The sequence below is a fragment of the Mus musculus genome, chromosome 6 (genome assembly GCF_000001635.26).
Source record: "Mus musculus strain C57BL/6J chromosome 6, GRCm38.p6 C57BL/6J".
Lineage (NCBI taxonomy): Eukaryota > Metazoa > Chordata > Mammalia > Rodentia > Muridae > Mus > Mus musculus.
The window spans coordinates 119307493-119332492 of record NC_000072.6 but is presented as its reverse complement, the minus strand read 5'-3'; the positions used below and the strand labels follow the sequence as shown (position 1 = coordinate 119332492).

The following is a 25000-nucleotide window of genomic DNA, read 5'->3' as shown; positions in this document are numbered from 1 at the left end:
AACAAAGCAAAGCACACACAAACCAGTACAGGAACACACACACACACACACACACACACACACACACACACACACACACACACACACACATCTGGAGCACCAATTTTCCCCTGCTGGCCTCTGCACCTGTGTTGATCCTTCTTGGCCTATGATTGGCTAAACAGGGACTGTGAGGGAGGGGCCTGATTTGTGCAGCTGATAGCAGTGGCCTGGAAGGTACTCAGGGAGTGCCAGCATCCTAGGATTCCTGGGTGGAGGCAATTTCAGAGCTCAACCCACCTGCTTATTCTGTAAGTTGAGAACTCAGCACGGGGTAACTGCTCAGCTGCTAACTACTTGAGAAGCAAAAGCATAGATTTAACCAACAGGAGGGCATAGAGCTGTGGGTGATAGGGAAAGGTAAGGCAAGTTACCCCCAAACAGCTCACAATACAGGACAAAAAGCTACCACACGGACTCCTCTGTGATCAGAACTATAAAGTGGTACAGAGAAAAAAAATCCCTGTAGAGGGATGTTGGGTGTTGCTGTTAATTTTACTTATATGGTGTGTGTGTGTGTGTGTGTGTGTGTGTGTGTGTGTGTGTGTGTGTCCATCCCAAGGACAGCCTGTGGGAGTCTCTTATCTCCATGTGGGTTCTCGGGGTTGACCCCAGGCTATTAGGCTTGACAGCAAGTGCTGCTACCTGCTAGGAGAGCCATCTTGCCCCCACCCCCACCTTCCAGAGCTGAGTTTTTAAGGCAGGGATAGATCACTATGCACAGAGATCACCGTGCTCCTGAAGGGTCTGTTTTGCTGAGGCAGGAGCTGGGAGAGTGTTAGGGTAGTGGCTGGTTGCCTTGTTGAAAGGGCAGGCACAGGGAACTTCAGAGAGGATGGGGACTCTCTCAGCTCTGCTGGATTGCAGTCCTGAATCAAGGCGCGCCCAGCCCTGCATATAACATAGAGAAAGGACCCTGAGATACATATTCATGCTGTGTTACCTACAAGCTAGATCATCTGCTGAACAGGCAGGATGTAAAGGAATGAGGCCTGTTTCAGGCTGCAGGCTGGGAAGTCCAGCTTCTCTTCTGGCTTAGCCTCTGGCTCAGCCCCGCATTGGAAGGAACACTCTTTATGCCAGTGAATGGCAATGTGTTAGACTTGCTCTGTCTTGATTGGGAGAGAGGTCTTAGACCACCAAGGCCAGCTCCTTCAGTTCCCCGTGTGCACAGAGGCACATGGTCTCTGCTTGTTGTTCCTTCAGGTTGCAGCTGCGTGCTCTGACACCTCTCTCTCCCAAATAGTCCTGGCCAAGGGTGGTCACATCTACAGACTCAGCCCCTTGTCTAAAGGGCTTTCTGTTGCCTTGGCATCTCTGAGGACCCTCAGCGTTCCTCTTGTAAGAGGAACTCAGCCTTTAAGGAGCTGGTTTTTCCTTATCAGAACTGGGGTCTGACACAGGAGACAGACCTAGTGTTCCGGCAGGTCTAAGATCCAAGACAGTCAGCGGGGCTGTGTTTTGGGTCCTGTACCCCTTGGAAGGTCCTGCCTTCTAGACAGCCAGAGATGGCCGCTCCTGGGAGGTGAGAGGAGATAAGGGTACCTGTAGTACCTGTAGTCTGGGGCAGCGGAGATTCACCCACAAACGCTCTCCTGCTGCCACAGAGCTTCGGAGGCCGGTGCGCGCGCCCGCCATCGCAGATGCGCCCCAGCTGTCACTCCGCTGCGCGCTCTCCTCCCTCTGCTTGCTTGCTGTTGAGCACGCGCGCTCTGATCCTTCTACCTCTCCCCCTCTTCGGTCTGTCTTCCTCCCGCCCTCCCTCTTTCGCTTCAGTTTGTCGCTGACCCCGCAGCCCCCTCCCCGGCAGCGGCAGCTCAGCCTGCGGGTCCGCCTCCTTCACAGGCGCTGCCCAGTCTCCCGCTGCCCTGAACCAGACCGGACATCCCTGCGTTCTGCCTGCCAAGCTGCCCGTGTGTCCGGCTACCTGGTCTGAGCATCAGGTCCCGGTGCAAAAAGGTGAGTTGTGAGCGGCTTCTGGGAGAGAATGGGGTTGGCGCAAAGGGCTTGGGTATGGGAACTAGGGACCACCTGTCCCTGCACGATGATCAGGGCTTTCTTCCCAGGGCAGTTGCTGAGGTGGGGTGGGGGAACCACTTAGGACCAGATAACCTGGGCAACCCAAAGGTACAGAGCATTAGGAACTCTGACTCCTTAGTGCTGGGGACATAGCGGTGTATTCTGCTAAGGAGGGGGTATGGAGGAGGGGACAGGGAGGAGAGCAGTGCTGGTGCCACATGATGGCCCCGGGTAGCATGGAAATGTCCCTGCAGCGGGAGGAGCGGCAGCTATGGGAGGGGGAGACAGCTTGGGTGTTGGAAACAGGCTGGCATTCTGAGAGGCCTGAGTGAGGGTGGAGGGTGGAGGACCCACTGAGTGAGGAGGCGCAGGCTGGACCTTTATACCAGTTGCTCTTGCTGGCCTTGCTGGCCCCGAGGTAGCTGTCCTTGAACAAGGGTGCAAAGGAGCCCTTCCTAGTTGGAATAGTCTTTGCAGTCCTGATAGAGCCTCCTTGGTGGGGGTGTGGCTGGGAGTGAAGGAGGGGTGTCTGGTAGTTCTTCCTTACAAACCCAGGCCTTGATTTTTAGCACACTAGATGGCCAAACAAACCAGGAGCCCGAGATGCTTAGGTGGTCCACCACTGCATAATGCCCTTTGCAGCAGGTGGGTCAGATGCCTTCCAAGCCCCGGGTGCTTAGTGTAGGGGGCAGCGTACAGCGAGGTCACATTCACCTGCTGCCTGGCTCATATGGGCATGGATGGCCAACTCGGAGCAGGACACTGCTTCTCAGGAGCCCCAGGCCCATTTCATAACGCTGAATTCTGCCCAGGAATCTGCAGTTCAAATTCCTGTATGGCCGGCAGGTCTGGGACTGGGCTCTGATTGGTTGCTCTGCCTCCCACCCCCAGCTGTCTGCATTCCAGGGTGGTGGTGGGGATGTTGGCACCAGGCTGCCAGGGTTTGTTGGGCATTGCCTTGTGTGACTCAGATTGACAGGCCCACAGCTTAGATAACTACAGCAGGTGGGGGGAGGGGAAGGAGCCAGCATGTGGCGCTGGGCGGGGGAAGTCCAGCTGGTAGGGAAATCCAACATCAGCTTCCAAGCTGCCAAGAAGAGCCCAGCGCTCCCACCCCCACCTTCCCACTGCAGGAGGGCTCCGGCTCTGCCAGAAGAGGGAGACAGGAAAACCAGGCAGGACAGGCAAAGAGACGGGCTTCTTAAGCCACCCCCCCCCCCAGCTGTGTTCTTTGAGGTTTGGCTAGAGGATGTGTCTGCGCTCAGGACAAGCTTACCCTAGTCTCATTTTCCAAGTGCCAAGACCCAGAGTCAGGGTCTTGCTTTAGTCAGGTGGGTGGCAAAGGAAGGCGCTGGAATGGGTGATTGTGTGTGTGTGTGTGTGTGTGTGTGTGTGTGTGTGTGTGTGTGTGGCTGGGAAGAGCGGGGAGCCAGGATGAGGCTTGGGTGTGGAGTGAGTGATCTTCCTTGGCACCTGCCCAGGGAGGCAGTTGAATGGTGGGAGCCTCCCGGGTCCTCAATGGCTTCTTCAGCGGCACAGAGCAACCCCGTGTGTGTTGGGTTTCCTTCCTACTCTGCTTTCCAAGGTTTCTTTCTGTCAGAGACAGGAAGAATTTCACAAGGAAAGTGGCTCAAGAAGCTGGCGGGGATAAGACAGCGTACTGAGAGGAACCTGGAGGAAGGGCGTGTGGCTGGTCCAAGCAGAATGAGAGGAACCTGGAGGAAGGGCGTGTGGCTGGTCCAAGCAGAATGAGAGGAATTTGGAGGAAGGGCGTGTGGCTGGTCCAAGCAGAAGGGGTTTAGAAACTGCTTCACAGCGCAGCATGTGCTTAGGGGTGACTGACAGGGGGCAGAGGTGGGGGCATTTACTAGAAGGGAGGGCCTCATGGCCAGACAAGTGACAGCAGCTCAGGGGACATTTCAGTTTCCCGTGTTCCGGGCTACCAGGAATTCCAATTGCCTAGACCAGATGTCCAGACTCCCTGGAAGTCCTCTAAGATGGGACAAGATGACTCGCAGGCCACTCGCTAGCCTAGCCTTGAGATTCCTTGAAGAATAAATCGGGTAGACCATGCAAGCCCTTTCTGCTTCCCCTCTGTAGGTGTATAGAGCTGGGGGCAAGGAGGGGAGGATGCAGGAGACCTCCTGGGAAGATAGACACAGCATGGGGGCCCAGGAATCAGGAGCGGAGGACACTCCCTGATGCATGTTGCAAACACTTGATTTGAGGGTGCTAAGAAGGAATCATGTGGATCCCAGGCCTGGGGTGAGGTGGTTTTTTTTTTGGTGTTTAGCTGAGTGTGAGCCCAGATCATGGGGAGAGTAGGCCTCCATCTGTGGGAGAAACTGGAGGGCAGGTGTACTCTGTCATTCTAGCCTCAATGTTCTGCAAGCCTGGCTGGCTGCTCCAAGCTGGGGGAGGGGGCAGCTCCCACACCCTCTCAGTAGTGGGTACAGCAGCCATTGGGTCAGCAGGACCACGTGGAAGCTCCAGCTGCCCCCTGCTCCTGCCTCACCTGTCTGCTGCGCCAATCCTCCACTCCCCAACTGCCTCACCGCATCCCCCAGGTCCCAGCCCGGAGAGGTTTGCTGGATTTCTTCCAACCTATGGGTAGGATGGGGACAGGGCTGGTTCTTGGCTCAGATGTGATGAGGAGATGGATGCCTTATAAACTGTAAAGTTCTATATGGATGGGGGGCTATGTCTCTGTTTCTGAATCAACCTTTACATGAGGGGTAGGGCTGAGGCAGGAACTTGTGAGGGCAACTGAGTCAAAAATTTTGTGGACAGAAAACAGGTACAGGTCCAATTGACGACATTCTTCCATTTTCCTAACCTTTTCCATGCCTCAGTTTCCCTATGATGTTGCTAAAGACACCTTACTGAACTGTATGAGGATGAAGAACGTAGCATTGTGTAGCTCTCTGTCTGTGGCTGTTAGCATCTCCCCATGTTAAAAGCTTGTATGAGGCCCTCGGGTTGGTGCCCTTGTCTTGGCCTGACTTAGGCAAGGTTAGTTAAGGTTCTGGGTGAGCTCTAGACTCATTTTTCCTTAAAATCTGCCATTTCCTGTCGCAGCTTCTCTAGGCTAACTGTATGCAGCCCATGCTGTCCCCACTTGCCTGACCTAGAGTTATACCAGCATGGCTTTCTGGGTAGCTGTTAGGCCCTGGCTCAATCTGCTGGCCTGTACTTCTCAATCTTGAATATGTCCCCAAATTGCCTGGGATTTTGTTGTCTGTGCGGCACTTGAGATTTAGCATTTCTGAAGGGTTCCAGGCTAGCTGATCTGATTAGCCCATCGGAGTCAAAACTGTAGGTTTCTGGTTTGGGAGGTTCAAAGGTTGGTCAGTCCTAGCTTATCAACCCCGTTCTCCAACCTGAGTCCAGGGATCATGCTGAGCCCAGCCTTGTCCCTTTGGTCTGTTTCTGGGGATAAGGTAAAATACAGGTTAGTTCTGGGTGCAGGTCCTGCAGATGAAGGTGGGGTGGGGGTGGGGAGTGGGGAAGGGGTGAAGACAGTTTCTTTCCCTCAAGTAGGACCTCCAACTCCATTCTGCCTCCCACTCCCACAGAGTGTTAATTTATTCCAGCAGTTGGCCAGTGCCTGCTGCAGCAGCTGTCCTCTGCCTCCCAATGTAGGTCACCCCTTTCCTGAGGAGTCTCTGCGGTTCAGGGCCAGAAGGGTCTTTTGCTGGGAGGTGTGTGAGTGGACTTGGGGTGGAAAGGCTTAGGAAGCGCCCCTCCCCCACATCTCTCCAAGGATCAGGATGGCATTGACATCAATCAGAGGAGACAGATCAGCTACCTAGGCAGAGCGGGGGCGGGGCGGGGGCGGGGCGGGGGCCAGGGGCATCTTCTCCTAGACTCCTGGCCTCTTTTCTCCAGAGGATCTCAGCCACCAGAGTCCTTTCTGCTGCTTCAGTAGACAACAAACAGCCTGGCCTGCACTGTTGGCTCACGGTCCCTGGGCATCATAAGCACTGGGGTCCTGAGGGGGGGAAATGGGAGGAAGAACCTGGGAACCTCAGGTGGAGGTCAGCCTGGAGGAGGCTTCTCCACAGCCTGTCCCACAGACATGGCCTGGGTCTCCACCGATCCTTGGACCTGAAGAAAAAAGCTGTCCTGGCTTTAAGGCTGCCTCATGGGGTTCTCAGCAGATCTTCCTTCCAGGCCGGAAGTGCCCCTGTACCACCTGCTGGGGCTATGCGGGGACCATGAGGCATCCTATCCTTTTGCTGCCTCATGAATGATGGCAGCTAAGTGGTGCTGGAGTACTGCCAGCAAGGCATGTGTCTGTGTGTGGGTGTGCATGCATGTACGTGCCTACGTACATGCCTAGCGACTTATGTGTGGGAGTGCATGTGTGTTATGATACACTCAGTTGTGTGTCTTTGTATGGGACTACCCCATTCTGCTTCAAGGCTGTGTCTGGGAGCTCTGTGCACACACAAGTGTCTCCCTACTAGGGCCCCTGCAGGGTGACAGCCCTGAGGAAGTGGGTAAACAGCCTGACTCAGAAGCCTGTGACCCACCCTGACTGACCATGTAACCTTGGCAAGCTGTTATGATATCTGTGCATTTGGGTGCTGCAGCCGGCTCGCTATTTAACAGGTACTGTGACTGTGGTTTGGCTGTTGCTTCGAAGGTCAGGTATTGGAGGCACATAGCAAGAGGGAGAGTGCCGTCTGAGACGGCAGGTCTGTGTGGGCATTGATGTGAGGGGCAGAGATATATAGAATAAGTACACGGTGAACACGACATGGAGTGAGGACCTGTCACAGCCTGCAGCAGGCTCAAGCATCCGTGGGACCGACCTCCCTTGATGGTGAAGAAGCTCACCATAGGCTCAAGGCCAGGTGGGAGCCTTTGCCAATATTCCTTATGTAATGTCATTCATGCCAACTCTGTTTCCACCCACTGACCATCAGGTTGTCACTCTTAGGGTCGGGGATCTGGGGCAGGGTTTAAGCAGTTTGTCAGAAGGAGATGGAGGGCATGGATTTGAACCCAGAGATTCTTTGCCTGTGGATCTGAGCCAGAAGAGTTCTAGAAGAATGGAAGCCAAGCTACTGTAACCACTAAGTGCCGGGGCCCACACACATGGCTTCTGCCCTCAGCCCACAGCTGTGCTGAGTTACAGCCATGCTCATTTATGGTGCGCACACCCTGCTGGATCCTTCATAACTCTTGCCTCTTAACTGGGCAGTGGGGAGATGAAGTCAAGGCTGGCAGATGGGTACCACAGTCCTGAGCAAGTTGCTGTTGCCGGGAGCAAAGCAGAGTATCTGAGGGCCACATAGTTCATAGCAGCACAGGCCACCTCGGTGGCTTTCTGAAGGTCACTAGAGGCATGCAGTGGAGGTAGAGAATAGAGAATGTAGCTGGGCTTTGTGCCTTTAATCCCAGCACTCGGGAGGCAGAGATCTCAGAATTTGAGCCCAGCCTGATCTACATAACAGGTTCCCGGCCAGCTTCCGTTCAACATCACAAAACATCGATTAAATGGGATCAGGATGGGGTCGGGGATGCAACAGGAGCATTCTCTGAACCTGAGGGAAACCTTGCTAGGTTGCTCAGGCTTCTTGACCAAATGCCCAAGCATCCAGCAGTTCCGCTCACCTCAGTGTCGGCTCCACTCGGCCACTGGCTGGAAGCTCTAGGACTAAACAGAACTCTGAGGGCTGCAACTGGAACTATACAGGAGCCATGAGCTTGGCAGTCAAGGAAGGCAAACCTGCAGCTATCCTGGGAGGAGTGGTCCCTAACAGGGAGCTGGGGTACACCACAGCCTCCCCTATCTGACCCTTTCTTGGGAGGAGGCTGGCAGGGCACAGGTTCTGGCTCAACACCTCATAGCTCTTAACCACATCTTGCAGGGTGCTAAGGAGGCCTTGGGCCCCCTTAGGGGACACTGGGTTGTGGAAGGCCCTAGAAACAGTAAGTAGCCCACTTGCTCCCTGGAAGGGTAGCCTGCTGCCTACACACACTAGGCCTACCACTAGCCATTTCACCCTCTCCTCCAGGTCGTTGTGTCTCTCAGGCCAGCAGCAGAAGAGCAGGAAGCCCTGACCTGCGGGAGTTATAAATCGGCCAGCTGGCAGAAGACCAAGCTTGTAATTCACCTCAAGGTGATAGTGGGCTCAGAGGCAGGGGGTGGTGCAGCAGCTCACTCCCTACCTGTCAGCAGCAGCTACAAGGGAAGGGCCTCGCCTCTGCCTCCCCACAGCTATGGTAAGCTGGGCATTGGGGAGAATGACGGGACTGGTACATCTAGATGGAGGGGCACAGGTGGGAGCTGGGGTCTCACTCATTTACCTAGGAGAGATGCACCTTCATTTCTCCCCTGTGGTAAGCTTGGGGTGGTGGTAGTGGTGGTGGAGGAAGTGATATTGCAAGGGGATAATTTTTAAAGCCCCCCAGAGTGCAAAGAGGCCTCAGGGGAGTGAGGGAAAGACAGGGGGTTTAGGGGGCTGAGCTGGGGTTCAGCTGGCAGTTCTTGTGCCTTCCAGCCCACTTCTAGGACTGCTAGATCCTCTTGACCCCCTTCTTGCAGGAGCAACAGGAGAGGGAGTGAAGAATTGTAAAGAGACACCTAGGCCTTGTCCCTGACCCCTGGGCTGGAACGGGCATCAAATGCTTTGCTCTCTCTCTCAGGACTGACACGTGGCACATGCTGAGGGGCTCTCTCCAGAGCTGCGGAGAGTGTGGGTTTCACCATGTTGGCACCAGGCGGTGGCCCAGAGCAGAGGAGCAAGCTTGTCCTGCAATGGAGGCAGGTCTCCTGTGAGTATGTGCTCAGCATGGGGGGTGGGTGGGTGTGTGCATCTGACAGGGTGACAACAAGATGTCTGGACCATCCTGAATGCCCGGGGCTTTGCTTTGGAGGCCTAGACTCATGTTAACTAAAGAGAGTCCATGCAGAGTTCTTTCCAGAGGCTGGGAGGAGGCTGAACAGCCGGCTCTGCCCCTCTCCTTCCCTGGCAGTCACAAGCCAAGAGTTCTGTAAGAGAGCAACCCAGCTTCACTCCTTTATACTGGGATCTGCAATGTGTGCAGCAGGTGTGGAGAAATCAGCCCCAGGAGGGTCGCAGGGCCAGCCAGCCTCAGCTGTAAGAAAGCTACCTTCTCACATGGCCTCAGCCATCTTGCCTGCTGGATGAAACCAGAGGCCCCAGCGGGATCTGTATGCTTCAGAGTTCCCAGCCCTGTAGCGGCACTAGGGAGCTCTTAGGGTGCAGCAGTGGGAGAAGGGGTCATAGAGACTGGATCCATCACTCCCTCTACACACAGAACACCGAGGCAACGGCGCTAGTGAAAGCAGCCTTGTCCGGGAATGTCCTCTTCAAAGGGACAAGGTCAGCCATGGCTGGTTTGCTCATGGCTACACAGTAAGAAGTGAGAAATGACCAAAGGGACATTGCTCCACCTGACCTCCTCTGGCCTTCGGTCCAGTTGCCCTGACAGGGAGCTGTCTGAATTATTCACCAGGTGAATGGTTGATCCGGGGGCTCATATCCCTTTCATCCTGAGATCACTCTGACACCTCTCAGTGCAGGATTAGGTTTTCTTGTCACTAGAGCTTTGGTGCAAGTCTGAATTTGGTGATGGGGAGTGGGGGTAGGAATGAGGGGTGAGGGGGTTGTTTTCTCCTTATCCAGCTGCTAGTTTATCCACCAGAAGCTCTTGCTTCTTAAGGGGTCCATCTCCTTTCCTCCTCTCTCCCTTCTTCCCCTCTCCTTTCTTCTCCTCTCCCCCCTCTCTCCCCTATCCTTCCCTCCTGTCTCCTCTACTCCTTGGTTTCTCTCTCCTTTCTCTCTTTCTCTTCCTCCTCCCATGCTCCTTCCATGCCTTCTTTCAGTTTCTTTAGATAGTTGTTACACAGCCCAGGCTAGTCTCAAACAGTGGTCTTGCCCCAGCCTCCTTCCTAAGTGCTGAAGACGGATGTGTGCATCACACTTGGCTTCTCCTTGAGAGTAAAACATAAAGAATGTATGCACATAAAACAGTGTTTGTCATGTGTGCATGTGTATGTACATGTGTGCATGTGTGTGTATATGTGTGTGTGTGCACATAAAACTGTGTGTGCATGTGTGTGTGCATAAAACAGTATGTGCACTGTATGTGTGTTATGGGGCAGGCTGACCCTGTAGATGGGCTCAGAGGGGTTGGAGGTCATTTCGGGTGGCCTCAGGTAGCAGGGAAAGGTGACTGTATAACTAAGTTGTGCTCATTTTCCACCAAGAATAAAGTAGCTCAGGTGTCGGCCTCACAGTGTCTCCTTCACTGTCATTAATCCCACACGAAAGGGCAGGGAGAGTGTCATCTTGTCCTCCCTCAAACACTGCCTTCTGGGACTTCAGATGACCAGACACCCACCAGACAGACTGGAGACTGTCTCATCTTGGTGCCCTGGTTGGGTTGGCTGCTGGCCATCTGAGTAGGGCCAGCTGGGAGGCGACTGGCTTGAACCGCCTCAGTTCTCCATCTGGAGGCTCTCCTCCGGACTCTGGGTTGGTGTAACAGAGACAGAACTGTGTGTTCTTAGTCTCCCAGGTTCCCGGAAAGGCGGGCCTCTCTGGCACTTGGGGCAGTGGGACTGACTACAGGGCTACTGTCAGAAAGGGCTGTTTTCCAGGGCTCACTTCCAGCAGCCGTCCCCAGGCTGGACCCACATATTCTACTCAGAAGGGTCTTGGGGGAAAAAAAAAACGGACATGGCAGGAATCCGGTTACTTGATCCACCTAGAAATGCTACCTTGCCTCTAAGGCTGGAAGGACAGGATGGGCCTGGCAGCCTCAGAGTTCAAGTGCAGATGGAGCCACTGTTGGTCAGACTTCTAGTGTTGTAAGCTGTGTGCTTTACTGTGTCTTATCACAATGCTCCAACGCAGGTCCTAGCTGAGCCTTCGTCCCACTTTAGACATCGGGATCTGATAAATGGGCAGCATTTATGATACCGCAGGGGACACTCTGGACTCCCCTTTCATGACCAAAGCACATCTCAGTGTGATGTGGCTTCAGGTGGGGGTGAGGTTCCCATGGGAAGGACCCAGCCTTGTGGTCACAGACTGTGAGAAAGTTTCCCTGGCATTCTAATATTGTATATTTTATAAACAGTTGGGACATTAGGACATCTCAGTTCTGTGACACGTGAGCAGGAGCTGAGGACCTGTATGGCTTATCTAGGCTACTCTACTGACACAAGTGACTTTTTGGTCACAGTGTGATGTCACTCATGTTTAACATGAGTGTTTCAGGTTCCTAAGCACCTTCCTGTGTGGTCAATAAATATCTGTGAACTGACTGTAGCTTGTGCCAAAGGAGATGAGGCCAGGAAGGCACTTGGGTGTGAGCTGATGGGGGAAACTGAGGCAGGGGAGTCCAATAGCCTGTTATTCTCTCCTCCTGACTGCTCCCTAGGGATCACCTGCTGGATTGCCCTGTGTGCTGTGGAGGTGATCCCTGCCTGCCCCTTCTCCTGCACATGTGACAGTCGCAGCTTGGAGGTGGACTGCAGTGGCCTGGGTCTCACCACTGTACCCCCGGATGTGCCCGCGGCCACCCAAAGCCTTTTGCTCCTGAACAATAAGCTGAGTGCCCTACCAAGCTGGGCATTCGCCAACCTGTCCAACCTGCAGCGACTGGACCTGTCCAACAACTTTCTTGACCAGCTCCCCCGGTCCATTTTCGAGGACTTGGTCAATCTGACAGAGCTCCAGCTTCGGAATAACAGCATCAGGACCCTGGACAGGGACCTGCTCCAGCACTCCCCACTACTTAGACATCTGGATTTGTCTATCAACGGCTTGGCCCAGCTGCCCCCGGGGCTTTTTGATGGGCTCCTGGCTCTGCGCTCCTTGTCCCTCCGCTCCAATCGTCTGCAGAGCCTGGACCGGCTGACGTTCGAGCCCCTGGCAAGCCTGCAGCTGCTTCAGGTTGGGGACAACCCGTGGGAGTGTGACTGCAACCTTCGGGAATTCAAACACTGGCTGGAGTGGTTCTCCTACAGAGGTGAGCCCTACGTGCCACAGGCAAGAGGGGAGCTGGGAGGAGGGCAGGGGAGAGGAAAGCTACAGCCCCTACTCCAAACATCACCAATTCCTGCAGTCAGAGGAAGCCAGGTGCCGCTCATCTATGCCCATTAAGACTCTTTAAAGGCGCTTGCCTCCCTTTCCTTAGGTTTCATATGGGAACTTAAAGACACACGACGGATGCTTTTTCAATGCTCTCTATCCCGCCTGTATGCCTCTGAGCTCCCCTGGCAGGACAGGAAGAGGAAAAACCACCCTTCCCGGGAATAATAAGGTCACCTGCCTCTTACATGAGTGCAGAATGTAACTGAAACCCAGACACAGCCATTTTCCCTGTGAAGGTGATGTTAGCTTCCAGTCCCAAGAAAATTTGACTGAAGACTTAATAATAAGCAGATGAATGGCCTGAGTTTTTCTTTCTTATCCTTCCTTTTAAAAACGTATTATTTATTTATTTGCACACGTCTGCCTGAGCGTACGTGCATGCACACACGCCACAGAGCATGTGTGATGGTCAGAGGGCAGCTTTAGGGGTTGGTTCTCTCCTTCTACCAGGTAGGCTCCGGGGATGTAACTCAGGCCACCAGGACTGTCAGTAAGTGGTTTTACCCGCTGTGCTGTCTTGGTGCTCTTCTTGGTGTTAGGTTAGATCCTGACTCTTGACCCAGGCTTGGAACTCACTTTGTATTCTAGGTTAAACAACCTCTGTGAGGTTGCAACACCCCTGATTTCTCCCCCAACTGTAAAAATGTTTTATCTATTTACTTTATGTGTATGCGTGTATGTCCAAGTGTATTACATACATCACATGCATGCAGTGCCCTCAGAGACCAGCAGAGGGCGTCCCCATGGAACTAAAGTTATAGGCAGCTGTCAGCTACCCAATACCCAGCTGTGAGTGCTGGGAATTGAACTGGCTCTTCAATAGAACAGCAAGCACTCTTACCTGCTGAGCCATCTTTCCAGCTCCCTCTTTCTTTAAGCTGAGAAAGTTCTATAATGAACAAGTGAGCTGATCAAATGAGTGCTTAGCCAGGCTCATACCTGTAATCCCAGCACTTGGGAGGTAGAAGCAGGGATCAGGAGTTCAAAGGCTTGCCTGGACTACCAGAGACTGTGTCTAAACATAGATAAATAAATAAATGAATAAATAAGAAAAGAGGAGATGGGATGGAGTGGGAGGGGGTGTAAATCAGTACAGTGCTGAGAAGGGCCAGATCTTGTTGGAATTTTAGCCCTGCCACCTACTAGCTGTGTGATCTTGAGAAGTTAATTAACATCTCTGTGGTATATCTGTCAATGGGAGAAAGGCCAATTGTGAGAATTAAATAGGGCAGTGCCTATGAGGTGGTTTGAAAAGTGCCCAGCATAAAGAAAGGCCTTGTGCAGTGGAACGTTGATTGGCTTGCGCCCTTGCTCGTTTGTATTCATAACGTCGAGAGCATCCAGGAAGACACAGTCAGTGGCTAGCACAAGGCAGCTGTTGGGTGTATGTGGAATTAACAAATCAGCACTAACGTTCTGAGAATAACACAATGCTCTCCCTCACTCTCACCCCATTCATTTCCTACCCAGCCACTAACTCAACATTTCCATGCGGCTCCGATGCATTAATTAAAAACACTTTACAAACTAGAAAGCGCTTTGAGATGTTAGTCACTGTGATGATGCTGACTCTGGAAGTGGAGAAATGATTAATGCTGTTGTCTAGCTTCCAGTTTACAGATACCTTCTTGTGCATATTATCTACTTTAATCTCTCAAGCAGCTAATCGAAATAGATATCCCCACTTAGCGGCTAAGAATCTGGAGATGCAGACATAATTCAATACTTGAGTTAAATAATTTTCAGGTGACAACACAGCCAGGATTCAACCTCGGGTCTCTGGCCCAGGAAAATGAGGTCACTCCCGTCTCACTCTGAAGCTCTCTGCCCCTCTAACCAAAGGTGGTCACGGTTACATGATCACTGGTATTGGCCTCAGGGCACATCCTTGCCTGTAACCCAGCAGGCAGGAACCAGTTTCACAGATCCAGTCTTCAACCTTGCACTCCTTAAAAAACCAAACCCAACCCAACCCAGATGTTTGCATCAGCATCCAAGCATCCTACACTAAGATGGGTGTCTTTGTGAGATTGGACTTGAGGCCTCTGCACTGGGAGAGGGAGCTCTCTTACCTTACCCACCTAGGTACTGATACTCCTCCTCTGCCCTGCCTGGTCTGCCCAGTGTCATGAGGGTGGTTTGGTGGACTGTCTAAACACCACAATCAATTCCAGTCTCCTGTGTCTCCAGGGTTTGCTCCCTAGATGTCTCTGTGCTGGTACACCTGACAAACCCAGGAAGATCCCATGCCTTCCTCTGGGTGTGCACAGGCCACCAAAGCCCTGTGTGGGGGAGCAGATGAGGCTGTGGCATTGGCTTTCGTTCTTACTGAGAAGGGACACAGGCCCCTGCTTGTGTTGACAACAGTTGCAAGGGTTCACAGACATCAGTGAGCAGCCAGGTTTTAGGCAGAGAACTAGATATACAGTTTGGGCAGGGTCATGGCGTGATGTACCAAAGCCATGTCCTGAGCATGTCCCCAGCTGTTACTGCTGTAGGTCAGTGTGACCTTGGAGGGACAGGCTTGAATGAGAAGGGTAGAGGATTCTCTATGAGATAAAAGTAACGGTAATGTCCATTTTCAATGCTTTTGGCGGCCTCCTCTACAGCACAGTGATTTATAGGTGCTAGTTCCTGCCTGCTCTTACTCTCCCGTAATCAGGAATAACTATATTATTGGCAGGACCATTCCTTTTGTGCCTTCCATTTGGAGGTCTGGTGGGGAGGGGAGGTCACCCCAGTTCTAGCTGCTTGTTCACCTTCTCTTTTTTCCCCCTGGATGCAGGGGGTCGCCTGGATCAGCTTGCCTGTACCCTACCCAAGGAGCTAAGGGGGAAGGACATGCGTGCGGTCCCCATGGAGATGTTTAACTACTGTTCCCAGCTAGAGGATGAGAACAACTCTGCTGGGCTAGATGCTCCAGGACCACCCTGCACCAAGGCCAGCCCGGAGCCTCCTAAACCTAAGCCTGGGGCTGAGCCTGAGCCCGAACCCAGCACTGCCTGCCCACAGAAGCAGAGGTACCGGCCCGTGAGTGTGCGGCGAGCCATTGGCACAGTGATCATCGCCGGGGTCGTGTGTGGCATTGTCTGCATCATGATGGTGGTGGCCGCTGCTTACGGCTGCATCTACGCATCTCTCATGGCCAAGTACCACCGTGAGCTCAAGAAGCGCCAGCCGCTGATGGGGGACCCTGAGGGTGAGCATGAAGATCAGAAGCAGATCTCGTCTGTGGCATGAGAGCTGTCTGTCTGGCCCAGGTAGGACAGCAAGGAGACTCCATGGGACTGCTACCAAAAGGGCTGCCCTTCCCTCCATCACAGGCCCCGTCTCAGCCTGACACTGGGACTGCCTCCCTCAGCTCCCTCGTCCCAATCTCTTTCCAAGTTTCCCAGAGGCTTCCCTCGGGCCAAAGATTCCCGTGGAAGGTCTTCTCTGGGCCTCTTGTCTTTGGAACCCCTGAGCCTCGCTGTAGGCTTCTGGCCACAGGGAGGAAAGAACCTACTCTAGAGACATCATCTGCACTGAGCACTTCCCTCCTGCCCAGGGCTGCCAGAGCTGGTGACTCTCCCTACCTCTTTCTCATTCCCACTTCAGTCTGCATTAGGGCCTGGGAGGGAGGGACAGGAGGCCCAAAGGTAGATTTCTGTGACTCCTTTTAAAGCCAGAAAGATGTCTCAAGTCTTTTGCAGTGTGAAGCTTGTCCAGCTCTTAGCCAATGTGAAACCACCCCAGTCCTGTGATCTGGGTCCAATGTTTAGAAAAACCAAAGTGGCTATAATGTCCCCCTTGGGTGGATGTCATTATGTCCCTTTATTGGCTATAGACTCCTCTGACTACATTGCTCCAGGTTTACGAATTCTATCCATACTTTTTGTTCTAGCGTGAGGTTTTGAGACAGGGCCTTACTCTATATACTAATTCCTCTGTCAGGCAGGGCATCAAAGTCACACACACACACACACACACACACAGACACACACACACATCATGAGAACTTGGGGCAGAGGCCTGCTATCCCCTGAGCCCAGAGGCCACAGCCCCTCTTACTTCCTGACTACAGTCTTCCCATGTCATCAGGGGTTGGGTCCTGGACGACAACACAGGGATCCTTTGAGACCCTCTTAAGTGGGCCAAAGTATGCAGCTGGAGAAATTGCATTGTCCTGGCAGCCCTAGCACCTCTCTTGCTAGGTTTACCAGAAGGGTGCACATATGCATGACGGGTTCCAGGCGTCTGAGAGCTCTGTTGCAGACCCCCGGGCATGCCTAGGAACCTCTTCCCTGCAGGTTCCAGGTACACGCAGCAGTTTCTACCCCTGCAGCCTGGCTTCTCCTGTCTCCTCTGTCATCTGCATCATTTGTGCATGACCTCAGAGACTGGGTCTGGGCTGTGCTCTGAGTTTGGTGTTTCACCTTAAGGAAAGCAGATGTCAGGCAGTAAGTCCTTGAGAAGGCTGGCTGCCTTCAACACATCCCCGACAGACTGCAGGAACAGGGACAGGATGGCTACATTCTGTTCAGAGTCCTTGACGGTGGGGCTTTCTTTCCCAGGGGTTCATCGGCTCTGCCTGGTTTCCTGGGAGTGTGCAATCGCACCTGGACTACCCAGGCTAAAAAAATGGCTGCAGTCCTATCTGGTTTGGAGATTCTTGCCCCTGGGCTGTGCACATTTTCAAGGTCACTGCTCTCTGTTCTAAACTGTCCCCTCCTTAGAGACTAGATACCTCTGTAGGAGATGCCAGACTGATACCTTACCCTGGGAAGGTCTTGGTAGTAGCCAGGAACACACTTAGGCACTGACTATACACCTATGAGGGCCTCAGGGCAGCCTCTCAGCCCTCCTTCTTGTCCTCGGCCACCTATTCGACTAGCAGGGGTGAGTACTGGAAGTCTCAGAAGAGCCTCCAAGGTTGTTCTCTGGCAGGTAGACAGAGAGCACCGGCTGCTGTTCAGGATCACAGGATCCTCTAGGCTGGGCCACAGTCTTCCTTCCTCTTTTGACTGGTGGGCCAATCCCAGAGCTGGGATTTTCTAAGGGCCTGGGGGAGGGAGGGTGTTGTCAGTGGTGATATCTTTAGCCTGAGACAGAAGATTTTTAAAGGCAAAATTATATTTCTGGTTTGTCGTTTCAGAAGACCAATAAAGACTATTTTCCTATGTATTCCCTTGCTTCATTGGGTGGGAAGGGATGTGGGCATTGGAAGAGTGGTGCCCTGTCTCCCTGCTGTGCCGGGCGACCAAGCCATTTGTGTCACCCTGATGCAGAGAGTCCTATGTGACAGATGGGCCCCCTGCCCAGTAACCAGGACCTCAGATCTGGGAGGGACATGAGAGCATTATCCTGGGTGTGAATTGGCTCAGGACAAGGGTGATAAAGCACTGGGCAGGGCTGGGCTGGGATTTAAAGCCTCTCCATGCTCCTGCCTTACAGTAACAAATGTGAGCCTCAGGGCAGAGTGAAGCTTGCACAGCAGAGGTGAGCAGACTCTGCTAGACATCTCCTGGGGTCTGTGCAGGATTGCGGGGGCAGGGGGTGTGTGTTGGCGTCTCAGTGAGTTAATGCCTGCCACCTTGGTCTTTTAGGATTGGCTACATAAGCACCCCACATGTAGGTTTATAACTATGCCCCTTCAGCCTGTAGGAAGCTAGAATTAGGACCCGGAAAGCTGGGGGTGCAGCACTGAAGAGGGGGAGAACAAGAAAGCCTGACCTCTGGATTGCTGGTCCAGCCCAGGAGGAAAAGCTTGGTTCCCTGTGGCCTTATCATCTCCAGGGCGGGACTGGCCTCTAGCCCTGTGCTTCTGAAGTCTCTTGGCCTTCAGAGACTCACATGGAGCCTTCACCTTGGGAGCTTTCTTGGAATGGCAACTCACTAAGGCAGGAACAGACCCCAGGGAGATGTGAACCCCCAGGGTACACAAAGCTATGCAGCCAGAGAGTCTCTTTTCCGAGGTGTGGTCAGAGCTAGGGTCACCGTCCTCTAGTCTCTCTATAGCAGAGCCACATCTGCTCTTCCCTGAACCCCCTGCAGGACAGGACAGGACAGCACAGCACAGCACACATTGTGAGACACACAGAGGGCAACAGTCCTGTCTGTCCAGTCATAAGGTGTCTCAAATCTCTCCAGACAGCAGGACAGGCCTGGCACAGCTCCTGCCTAGACACTGTGCACCACGGCCACCTGCTCTGGAGAGTACCCAAGGCTCCAGCTTCCAGAGACAGCAGACACACCACCTCACCTACCCCCTCCTTGAGGTGAAGGTCCCAGCTGGTCCCAGGGTCAGGGAGGTCATTCGGGGGTAGGGTTGGGGGTAGGGGTGGGGGTGGGGGTGGGGACCAGGGAAAGGAGGATGCAGAATGAGATGCAGATGAACTCACAGCATCAGGTCTCCAGCACCTCATGCTTTTCCTGTCACAACCGTGCACCCTGAGCGAGCGAGCGAGCATCACGGGGACCGTCTGAAGGAGTTCAACTCGAGGCACTGGGACATGGTTTCTATGGCAACCCCTCCTGGCTCTAACTCAGCTCTGAGTTAAAAATTATATCAGGTAATTGGAGAGTGTGGGGAAGCACAGGCAGCAGGCTGGCCTCACAGTCCTCGCCTTCCCTAGGTATTCAAGGTAGAGGGGCTGAGAAGAAGGCCACTTCCAGGCAGAACGAGGTAGCCACAGGTCTGCGGGGACCAAACCACAGGAGGATTCTAGGGAGAGAAGTGGGCATCACTTCTGACCTGGGATTAGCATGCCACGGGATCTGGAAGGATTGTGCTGTGAGGAGCTTCTGGGGTGTAATACATTGCCTTGTAAGGTGCCAGAGGGAGGCACCTTACAACATGCTAGAGATGCTGAGGTGGGCATGTCACTGAGCCTCCTGCCCCTACCTCAGTTCAGAGGAGAATACACAGGAACCCTGACTCTGGATTAGCACATGCTCTGTGAAGAAACTCAGGCCTTCTGCTCTTGTACCTCCCTGCTAGATGCTTACAGCCTTGGCAAGAGGCCAGGGCCCTGCAGGCCTCTGAACTCCCATCTCGCCAGGCCCCTTGAGTGTGACATACAAATGCCTGGTACCCCTGCTCCACCAGGTTGAGTAACCATTGGACTGCACAGCTTCTTGAGGAACGTGGAGGGCATGAACACAGGCTCAAACAACAAGAAACAGATGCCACGGGCTGACCAAGTCACCAAGAACCTGCACATTATGAGGGCCACTGGATGCTCTCCTTAAAACCTCGGCAACAGGATTGACTCTAGGTCCCAAAGAGAGCTGGTCTGAGTCCAGGTTCTACCTTTCTTACATGAGACTTTGGATAAATAACTTATCCATGCCTCAGTTTCTATGTCTCTCACATGGTTTCCCTTGGTCATCTTGGGTTCCAGGTAGAAAGTAGAGTCATGAGTTCAGGTCTAGAGCTCAAGGTAACATCTTAGGGAAGCAGTGTCCCAGGGACAGGATAGCAGTCTAGATTGTTCCTGTCCTCTGTGACCTTGAGCAGGTCTCTTTACCTCTCTGGGCTGTATTTTACCCCATGAATCTTTTTTGGTTTTATGGTTTTATAAACAAAATGACATAAGCATCCACTTCCTTCCCCTAGCATTTCTCTTGGGAAAAATTTAGAGTCCCTATATCCAGGGCACCTTTATTCTTCCTTCCTGTGTGCGTGGTGTTGGGGATGAAATGGCCTCAGGCCAGCTAGACAGGTGCTCTAGCTGAGCCAGCCCCACCCTGCCAGCCTTCACCACGACATTGCCTCATAGCTCCCACCACAGCAGTTCAGGGCAGCTCTTACCTGCTGCAATGGCCGTCTTCCCATCCACGGTCACAGTTACTGCTGTGCTGGCCCTTACCGCCACTGGCTTGCCTGGGCTATCTGGAAAAATGAGAATTATTGTTATTCTTGGCGCCTGCAGAGAAGGGTCGGGGGTTGAGCCTATCTCTTGGAATTCATGGCAAATGGGAATGCCAGGATTAGCTATCCCTGGAATAGGTGAGGTGGGAGGTGGAAGAGTCCTGTGGCTGTCATGGGTTACAGCTATCCACCGCCTGACAGTCCCTTGCCGTCCCTGCATCTGAACAAATCTGAACCTGCCAGATCAACCCTTAGCCTCTGCCAGCCTAAGCCAAGAGACACCAGCACCACAGTGACACCATGATTTGCTCATCTCTGGGCAGCAAACCTGCCTGCCTGCTCTCCTGCTTAGCTCTCCCTTGCAGTGGCAGCAGGACCCTATGGAGTGATGCTGGCTATGGGGCTTGCTTTCTAGATCACCCTGTGTCACCCTGGATCACGCTCAGCCTGCTTCTTTATACAGCTCAGGACCTCCTATCCAGGGATGGAACTGGCCATGGCAGTCTAGGTCCTCCTATGCTTAACAATCAAGACTGTGCCACAGGCTAATCTGGCCAAGGCAACTCCTAAGTTGGGGTTCCCTGCCCTCTTGCCGGGTGACTCTGTTCTGTTGAGTTGACAACAAATGCACTTTATATTAAAGGGCAGGCTGTTGGCATCCTAGGCCTGGGTGGTGGGTGACCCTGCCTTGCCATTATGAGTCACAGAAAGTGACAGTGGTGGTTCTGCTCAGGAGCCAGATACGGTGGATGAGCCACCCCAGCAGCCAGGATGGCATCTGACACATCTACAAGGCTTCATGGGTTCTAGTTGGTGGTGCCCAACTCACCACCGTGATGACTCCCTTTTTTATTGCTGCCCTTCTAGAATTGTCTGCCAGGCTCCTGGAGACCTGGGTTGCCTTTCACTTCTTTTAGAAGAACTAAGCCATCCTGGGAACAAGATCAGAGGGTGGTTTCAGCTCTACATGAGGGTAGCTTTCCGGCAGACTACTGTCGGACCTCTGACTCTTATCCACCTGTGACCTTGAGCCAGTTTTCCAAAGGCCTCTAGTCTATAGGTCAGACTCCATTACATAGTCCAAGACTGTGTACTATCCTGTTCTGTCACACTACCTGTGATAAGTAGCTCTCAAAGCTTCATAGAGATTGCTGGGTAGTGGTACCTCTGTAGTGGGGCCAAGCATGGTTTCATATGGATAGCATTCTTTTTTTTTTATTTTTTTCTGAGACAGGGTTTCTCTGTATAGCCCTGGCTGTCCTGGAACTCACTTTGTAGACCAGGCTGGCCTCAAACTCAGAAATCTGCCTGCCTCTGCCTCCTAAGTGCTGGAATTAAAGGCGTGCGCCACCACCTCCTGGCGTATGGATAGCATTCTTATGGTTTCCCCTGATACCTTGCTAGCTTCAACACATCTCAAGAATCTAACTATGCTCAGATTGTGGGAACTCATGACCCACGAGCTGTTCTCAATTCCAAAAATTTGCCATGGCAAAGCCAAAGGAACCAGAATAGAAACAGAGACCAGACCCCCCCACTTTGTTTCTGGGAACATCTATAAGAATGAACGTAGGGAACTCCTGCAGGAGTCCTTGTTTCTGTAGCCTGCCTTCTAGTTAGCACAGACTTTTGGTTAACACTCTGTTAATCTCTGGGGACCTTGGGAACTTCAACATTAGTGTCAATGGTCACATGACGCAGAGCCTGTGTGAACAAGGCCAGGATGAGGTGTGTGTGGGAGGCCCAGGCCTAGGTCTTTGGCGCTGGCAGACTGACATGTACCCGCGGGTAGTATATAGCATAAGCTCTAAGTACAGGGGCAACCCAAGTGGGCAGCACTCAGTCTAGTACAGCTCAGGCTAGCCTGGAGGTTACCCCTCTCTGCCTCTGCCTTCACAGCTCCCTGACCCCTTTGAAATGAAATTATGTTCCTTCTCTTTGGGAGGATGGGAATTGTCCACGTGGCTTTACGCATGTGCTCTGGCTGAGCAAGCGTGCAGGGGCGTAGGAAGGGAGCGAGCTCCTGCCTCCCTCCTCAGCAGTCCCCTTTTGGATTGCTAGCTTCCCTCTCTTCTCCTGGCAGCTCCGTTCCCCACCCACCTGCCCTCCTACCTCGTGGACACAGAAAGCTTCCCCTAGCAGCCAGCAGGCAGTTCTGGTGACAGTGCAGGCAGGAGGGGAGCCTGTCACCCTGGCTGGGCGGGGCCCAGGGTCTCACCCAGGGAACATCTATGGAGTCCGTGGGTGTCTGTCCTTTGGGAGCCCTTCGTGTGGGAGGAGCTGCCTCTCTGCCTCAGGTGTGCAACCTGGGAAGACCTTCAGTGCGGCCTTTGAGAACCTCCTCTGTGGGTCCTGGGAATGAAAAATCCTCTTTTCTCTCTCTGTCTTCTGCCCTATATCTAGGATATCAAAATAACCTGGACTTGAGTGAGGTGGACCTGGCTCTAACTTGCTGTGTAAAGGGCTCTTATGCGTGCTGTGTAGCCTGAGCAAGTCACGGAGTGTCTCGGAGCCTTCATTTCTCCCCATGGAAGATGAGAGATGGGAGCAACAGCACTTATTGCATGGGGGTTTTAGCAGGGAAATGTTTGCACAGCACATTTGATGCTCGTGTGTGGGTGGACAGAGCGACACAGGGTGGAGTGACAGGCTTAGTGGCTAGTAAGGACACTTTGGGGTTATAGAGCAGAATTCTCCCTCGTCGTCTTCAGCTTAGAGGGGCCACCCTGGAAAGCCCGAGCTCCTGAAGCTGACAGCCCCAGGTCAGCCCTCCACGGTGTGTGTGTGTCCGTAACGTATGCGGGCATACATGCATGCAGACACACAGTGGTGTTCCTCTGCTGGCTTTCTGCAAACCCTCCTCAATTCAAACACACACACGCACACGCACACGCACGCACACGCACACACGAGAGCTGTCATCTCTGAGTCTGCCCTTGCCCTCTTCACTCACCCACGAGTGGGTACTGTCCAAGTTCCAGCCCCTCTGCATTGGGGTCAGCCCCCTTGTGGCAACCTGGTGGACACTTGCTGCCTAGACTTCTAGGTCCTGGACAAGCCCGACAGCCTCTCTGGATCATTTTCTCAAAGGTAGCTAAGAGTTTAAGGGTGTACCGAAGGCCCCACGGGCTCTCAGCAGTCTGGTTTTCCTCACACTCAGTGAAGGTCCTGGTGTTCTTTCCTGCCATCCTCCAGAGTGATCAGGGCTGGCTGGAAGGTGGAGTCCCCAGCTTGGTGCCACTCCTCCCTACCCCGTGGCCTGGGCCTATAGGGGTCTGCTGGCTGGCCTTAGCCGGCTCCCTATGCCCTGGGAGCTGCCTTCTGGGTAACCTGAGGGGAGTGGAGACTGGAAGAGCCACGTGGATATGCTCCCTGAGGTTATGAGCTTTCAAGTTGATCTCACCTTGGGAATGTGGGCCAGGAGTCTGACTGGTTGGCTTTTGGGTCAAATCTCTTCCCGTTGCTCCATGCTGGAGCTTGAGGGCTGGCTGGGGATGGGAACATATTCTGTGTGCTGCAGCAGGTGTGTCCCAAGCTGCGGTGTCAGGAGGGAAGGCAGGGCGGGAGGCCTGGGGTCCTCCTCTCTTCCACATCTCCCTTTTTCCACTCTGGGGAAGAGCACAGAGAGGTGTCCGTTACCTGGTCCCTCTGCCCAGCGGAGATTGAAGACAAAGCTGCCGGGGGGCTGCTCAGAGGCCTGGCGATACCACAGCGGGAAGTGGTCCATGGTAAAAATACTGGCTTCATCTTCAGGGGTCAGGAACTTCCTGTGAGAGTAGGATTGATGTCTCCTCAAATCCGGGAAGATGTTTGTCCCTTTTCCCTGTGCCATACATGATCATCCTGGCTGGGCTAAGACCAGCATCTTGTGCTGGCTGGGTTGTGGATAGGAAACAGCCCCTGCACCTAGTAGAGGTGGTACACTGTTAGCCTGGCCCTCCCAGGGCTAGAGAGGATGTTCACGATTCTGTTATGTTGGCTACATGGTGAGACCTGTCTCAAGTGCCCTCAAAAAAAAAAAAAAAAAAAAAAAGAATGAGAAGAGGTATCAGCTCTTAAGTTGCTCCAGGCCATTCCTGCCTTTTCCAGAAGCAAAATGCTGGCGCATCTGGTAGAAGGGGAGGGCAGCAGAGGCGGAGCTGGTACCCAGCCGAGCATGCAGATGTATTGGCAACAAAGTACATTTCCTTTGGGTCTAGGTGATTTCTTTTGTCTGGCTCCCTGGCAGATCTGAGTGAGGGAATCCCACAGTCAATTCTATCACTGCCGTAGAGAGGCCCGGATTACCCTACATGGTTACTGTGAAAGCCTTCGGTGTGCAACATTAGTCTGCTTTTGGAGAAGCCTTTCCTTGCTAATTATGGGTTTGCTTTCCCTGAGCACACGCAAGCCTACAGAGGGAGGCTGGTCCAGAAGCTGACTAGGAAGTGGGTGAAGCTGGGTGGGGCGCAAAACTAAGTGGCACCTGTGGGTAATTCCCAGGTAGAGGACTGAAGTTTGAGTGAGTGGCTTGCCTGCTCTGGAAGCAGATTTGCTGTTACACAGTCCCCAGATTGCCTATTGCATCGCGGTCCAGGTAAAGGGAGTTCTCCACCGGGGCGTACACAGGGCACCTGTGGCCCTCCAGGCAGTTGCCTTCCCAGCTTCCCAAAGCCCTTGATCACCTGGGGACGGCCTGGTTGTGTTGCCACATCTTCCCATCCTTAGAAGCCCTTTAAGGATGGTGCTACCCCCACCCCCACCCCTGCCTCTCTGGGAATTAGGGGAGGGAAAGAAGAAAGGAGAGGGAAAGCCCGCCAAAACTGTTTTCCTAGAAAGCCTCCAACCTTGCTCATGGTGTGTGGACTTGTCACTGAGTCCTGATGGAGGCACCGAGGAGCTCCGTAGCTGAAGGCATTGGGACTTAGTGAGAGGGATCTGGTGCGGGTGGGAGGAAAGATGGGCATCTGAC

The 25000-nt window shown here is 53.4% G+C and overlaps 2 protein-coding genes and 1 long non-coding RNA gene across 9 annotated transcripts in view; 2 read left to right on the top strand and 1 right to left on the bottom strand.

Annotated features, from left to right (window-relative positions):
- Nucleotides 1-25000, bottom strand: part of Cacna2d4 (calcium channel, voltage-dependent, alpha 2/delta subunit 4) — a 115884-nt gene that overhangs the window by 19915 nt on the left and 70969 nt on the right. For 2 of the 3 annotated variants that reach the window (NM_001033382.3, NM_001347427.2), the window contains 2 exons: nt 23689-23816; nt 19990-20070 (listed from right to left, as the gene is read on the bottom strand). In NM_001033382.3, coding sequence (NP_001028554.3) covers nt 19990-20070; nt 23689-23816 — 209 coding nt within the window. Of the gene's footprint in view, nt 1-1593; nt 1738-19989; nt 20071-23688; nt 23817-25000 lie in introns of those variants that run through there. The other variant, NM_001362214.1, reaches the window with a different exon arrangement.
- On the top strand, nt 223-17360 carry Lrtm2 (leucine-rich repeats and transmembrane domains 2). Of its 4 annotated transcripts, none has more exons than XM_006505849.4 (6): nt 223-290; nt 1885-1998; nt 8085-8292; nt 8716-8844; nt 11482-12072; nt 14983-17360. In XM_006505849.4, exons 4-6 carry the CDS (start codon nt 8778-8780, stop codon nt 15435-15437), a joined length of 1113 nt encoding a protein of 370 aa, XP_006505912.1. In that variant the 5' UTR covers nt 223-290; nt 1885-1998; nt 8085-8292; nt 8716-8777; the 3' UTR covers nt 15438-17360. The 4 variants fall into 4 exon arrangements, with proteins under 4 accessions (XP_006505912.1, XP_011239578.1, NP_766080.1 ...); XM_011241276.3 differs by lacking the exon at nt 223-290 and adding an exon at nt 6528-6672 and having other exon boundaries at nt 1644-1998; NM_172492.3 differs by lacking the exon at nt 223-290 and having other exon boundaries at nt 1727-1998.
- Gm52874 lies at nt 17593-19532 on the top strand. 2 transcript variants are annotated; one of them, XR_003956355.1, is made up of 3 exons: nt 17593-18454; nt 18580-18748; nt 19285-19532. It is a non-coding gene; the product is annotated as a predicted gene, 52874 (long non-coding RNA). The 2 variants fall into 2 exon arrangements; XR_003956356.1 differs by having other exon boundaries at nt 17595-18454; nt 18594-18748.

Bases quoted from the DNA above. Each gene is read 5' to 3' on its own strand.
- Lrtm2 (XM_006505849.4), top strand. From the start codon at position 8,778: ATGTTGGCACCAGGCGGTGGCCCAGAGCAGAGGAGCAAGCTTGTCCTG. The intron at 8,845-11,481 runs GTGAGTATGTGC...ACTGCTCCCTAG, and splicing joins GCAATGGAGGCAGGTCTCCT to GGATCACCTGCTGGATTGCC. The intron at 12,073-14,982 runs GTGAGCCCTACG...CCCTGGATGCAG, and splicing joins GGAGTGGTTCTCCTACAGAG to GGGGTCGCCTGGATCAGCTT.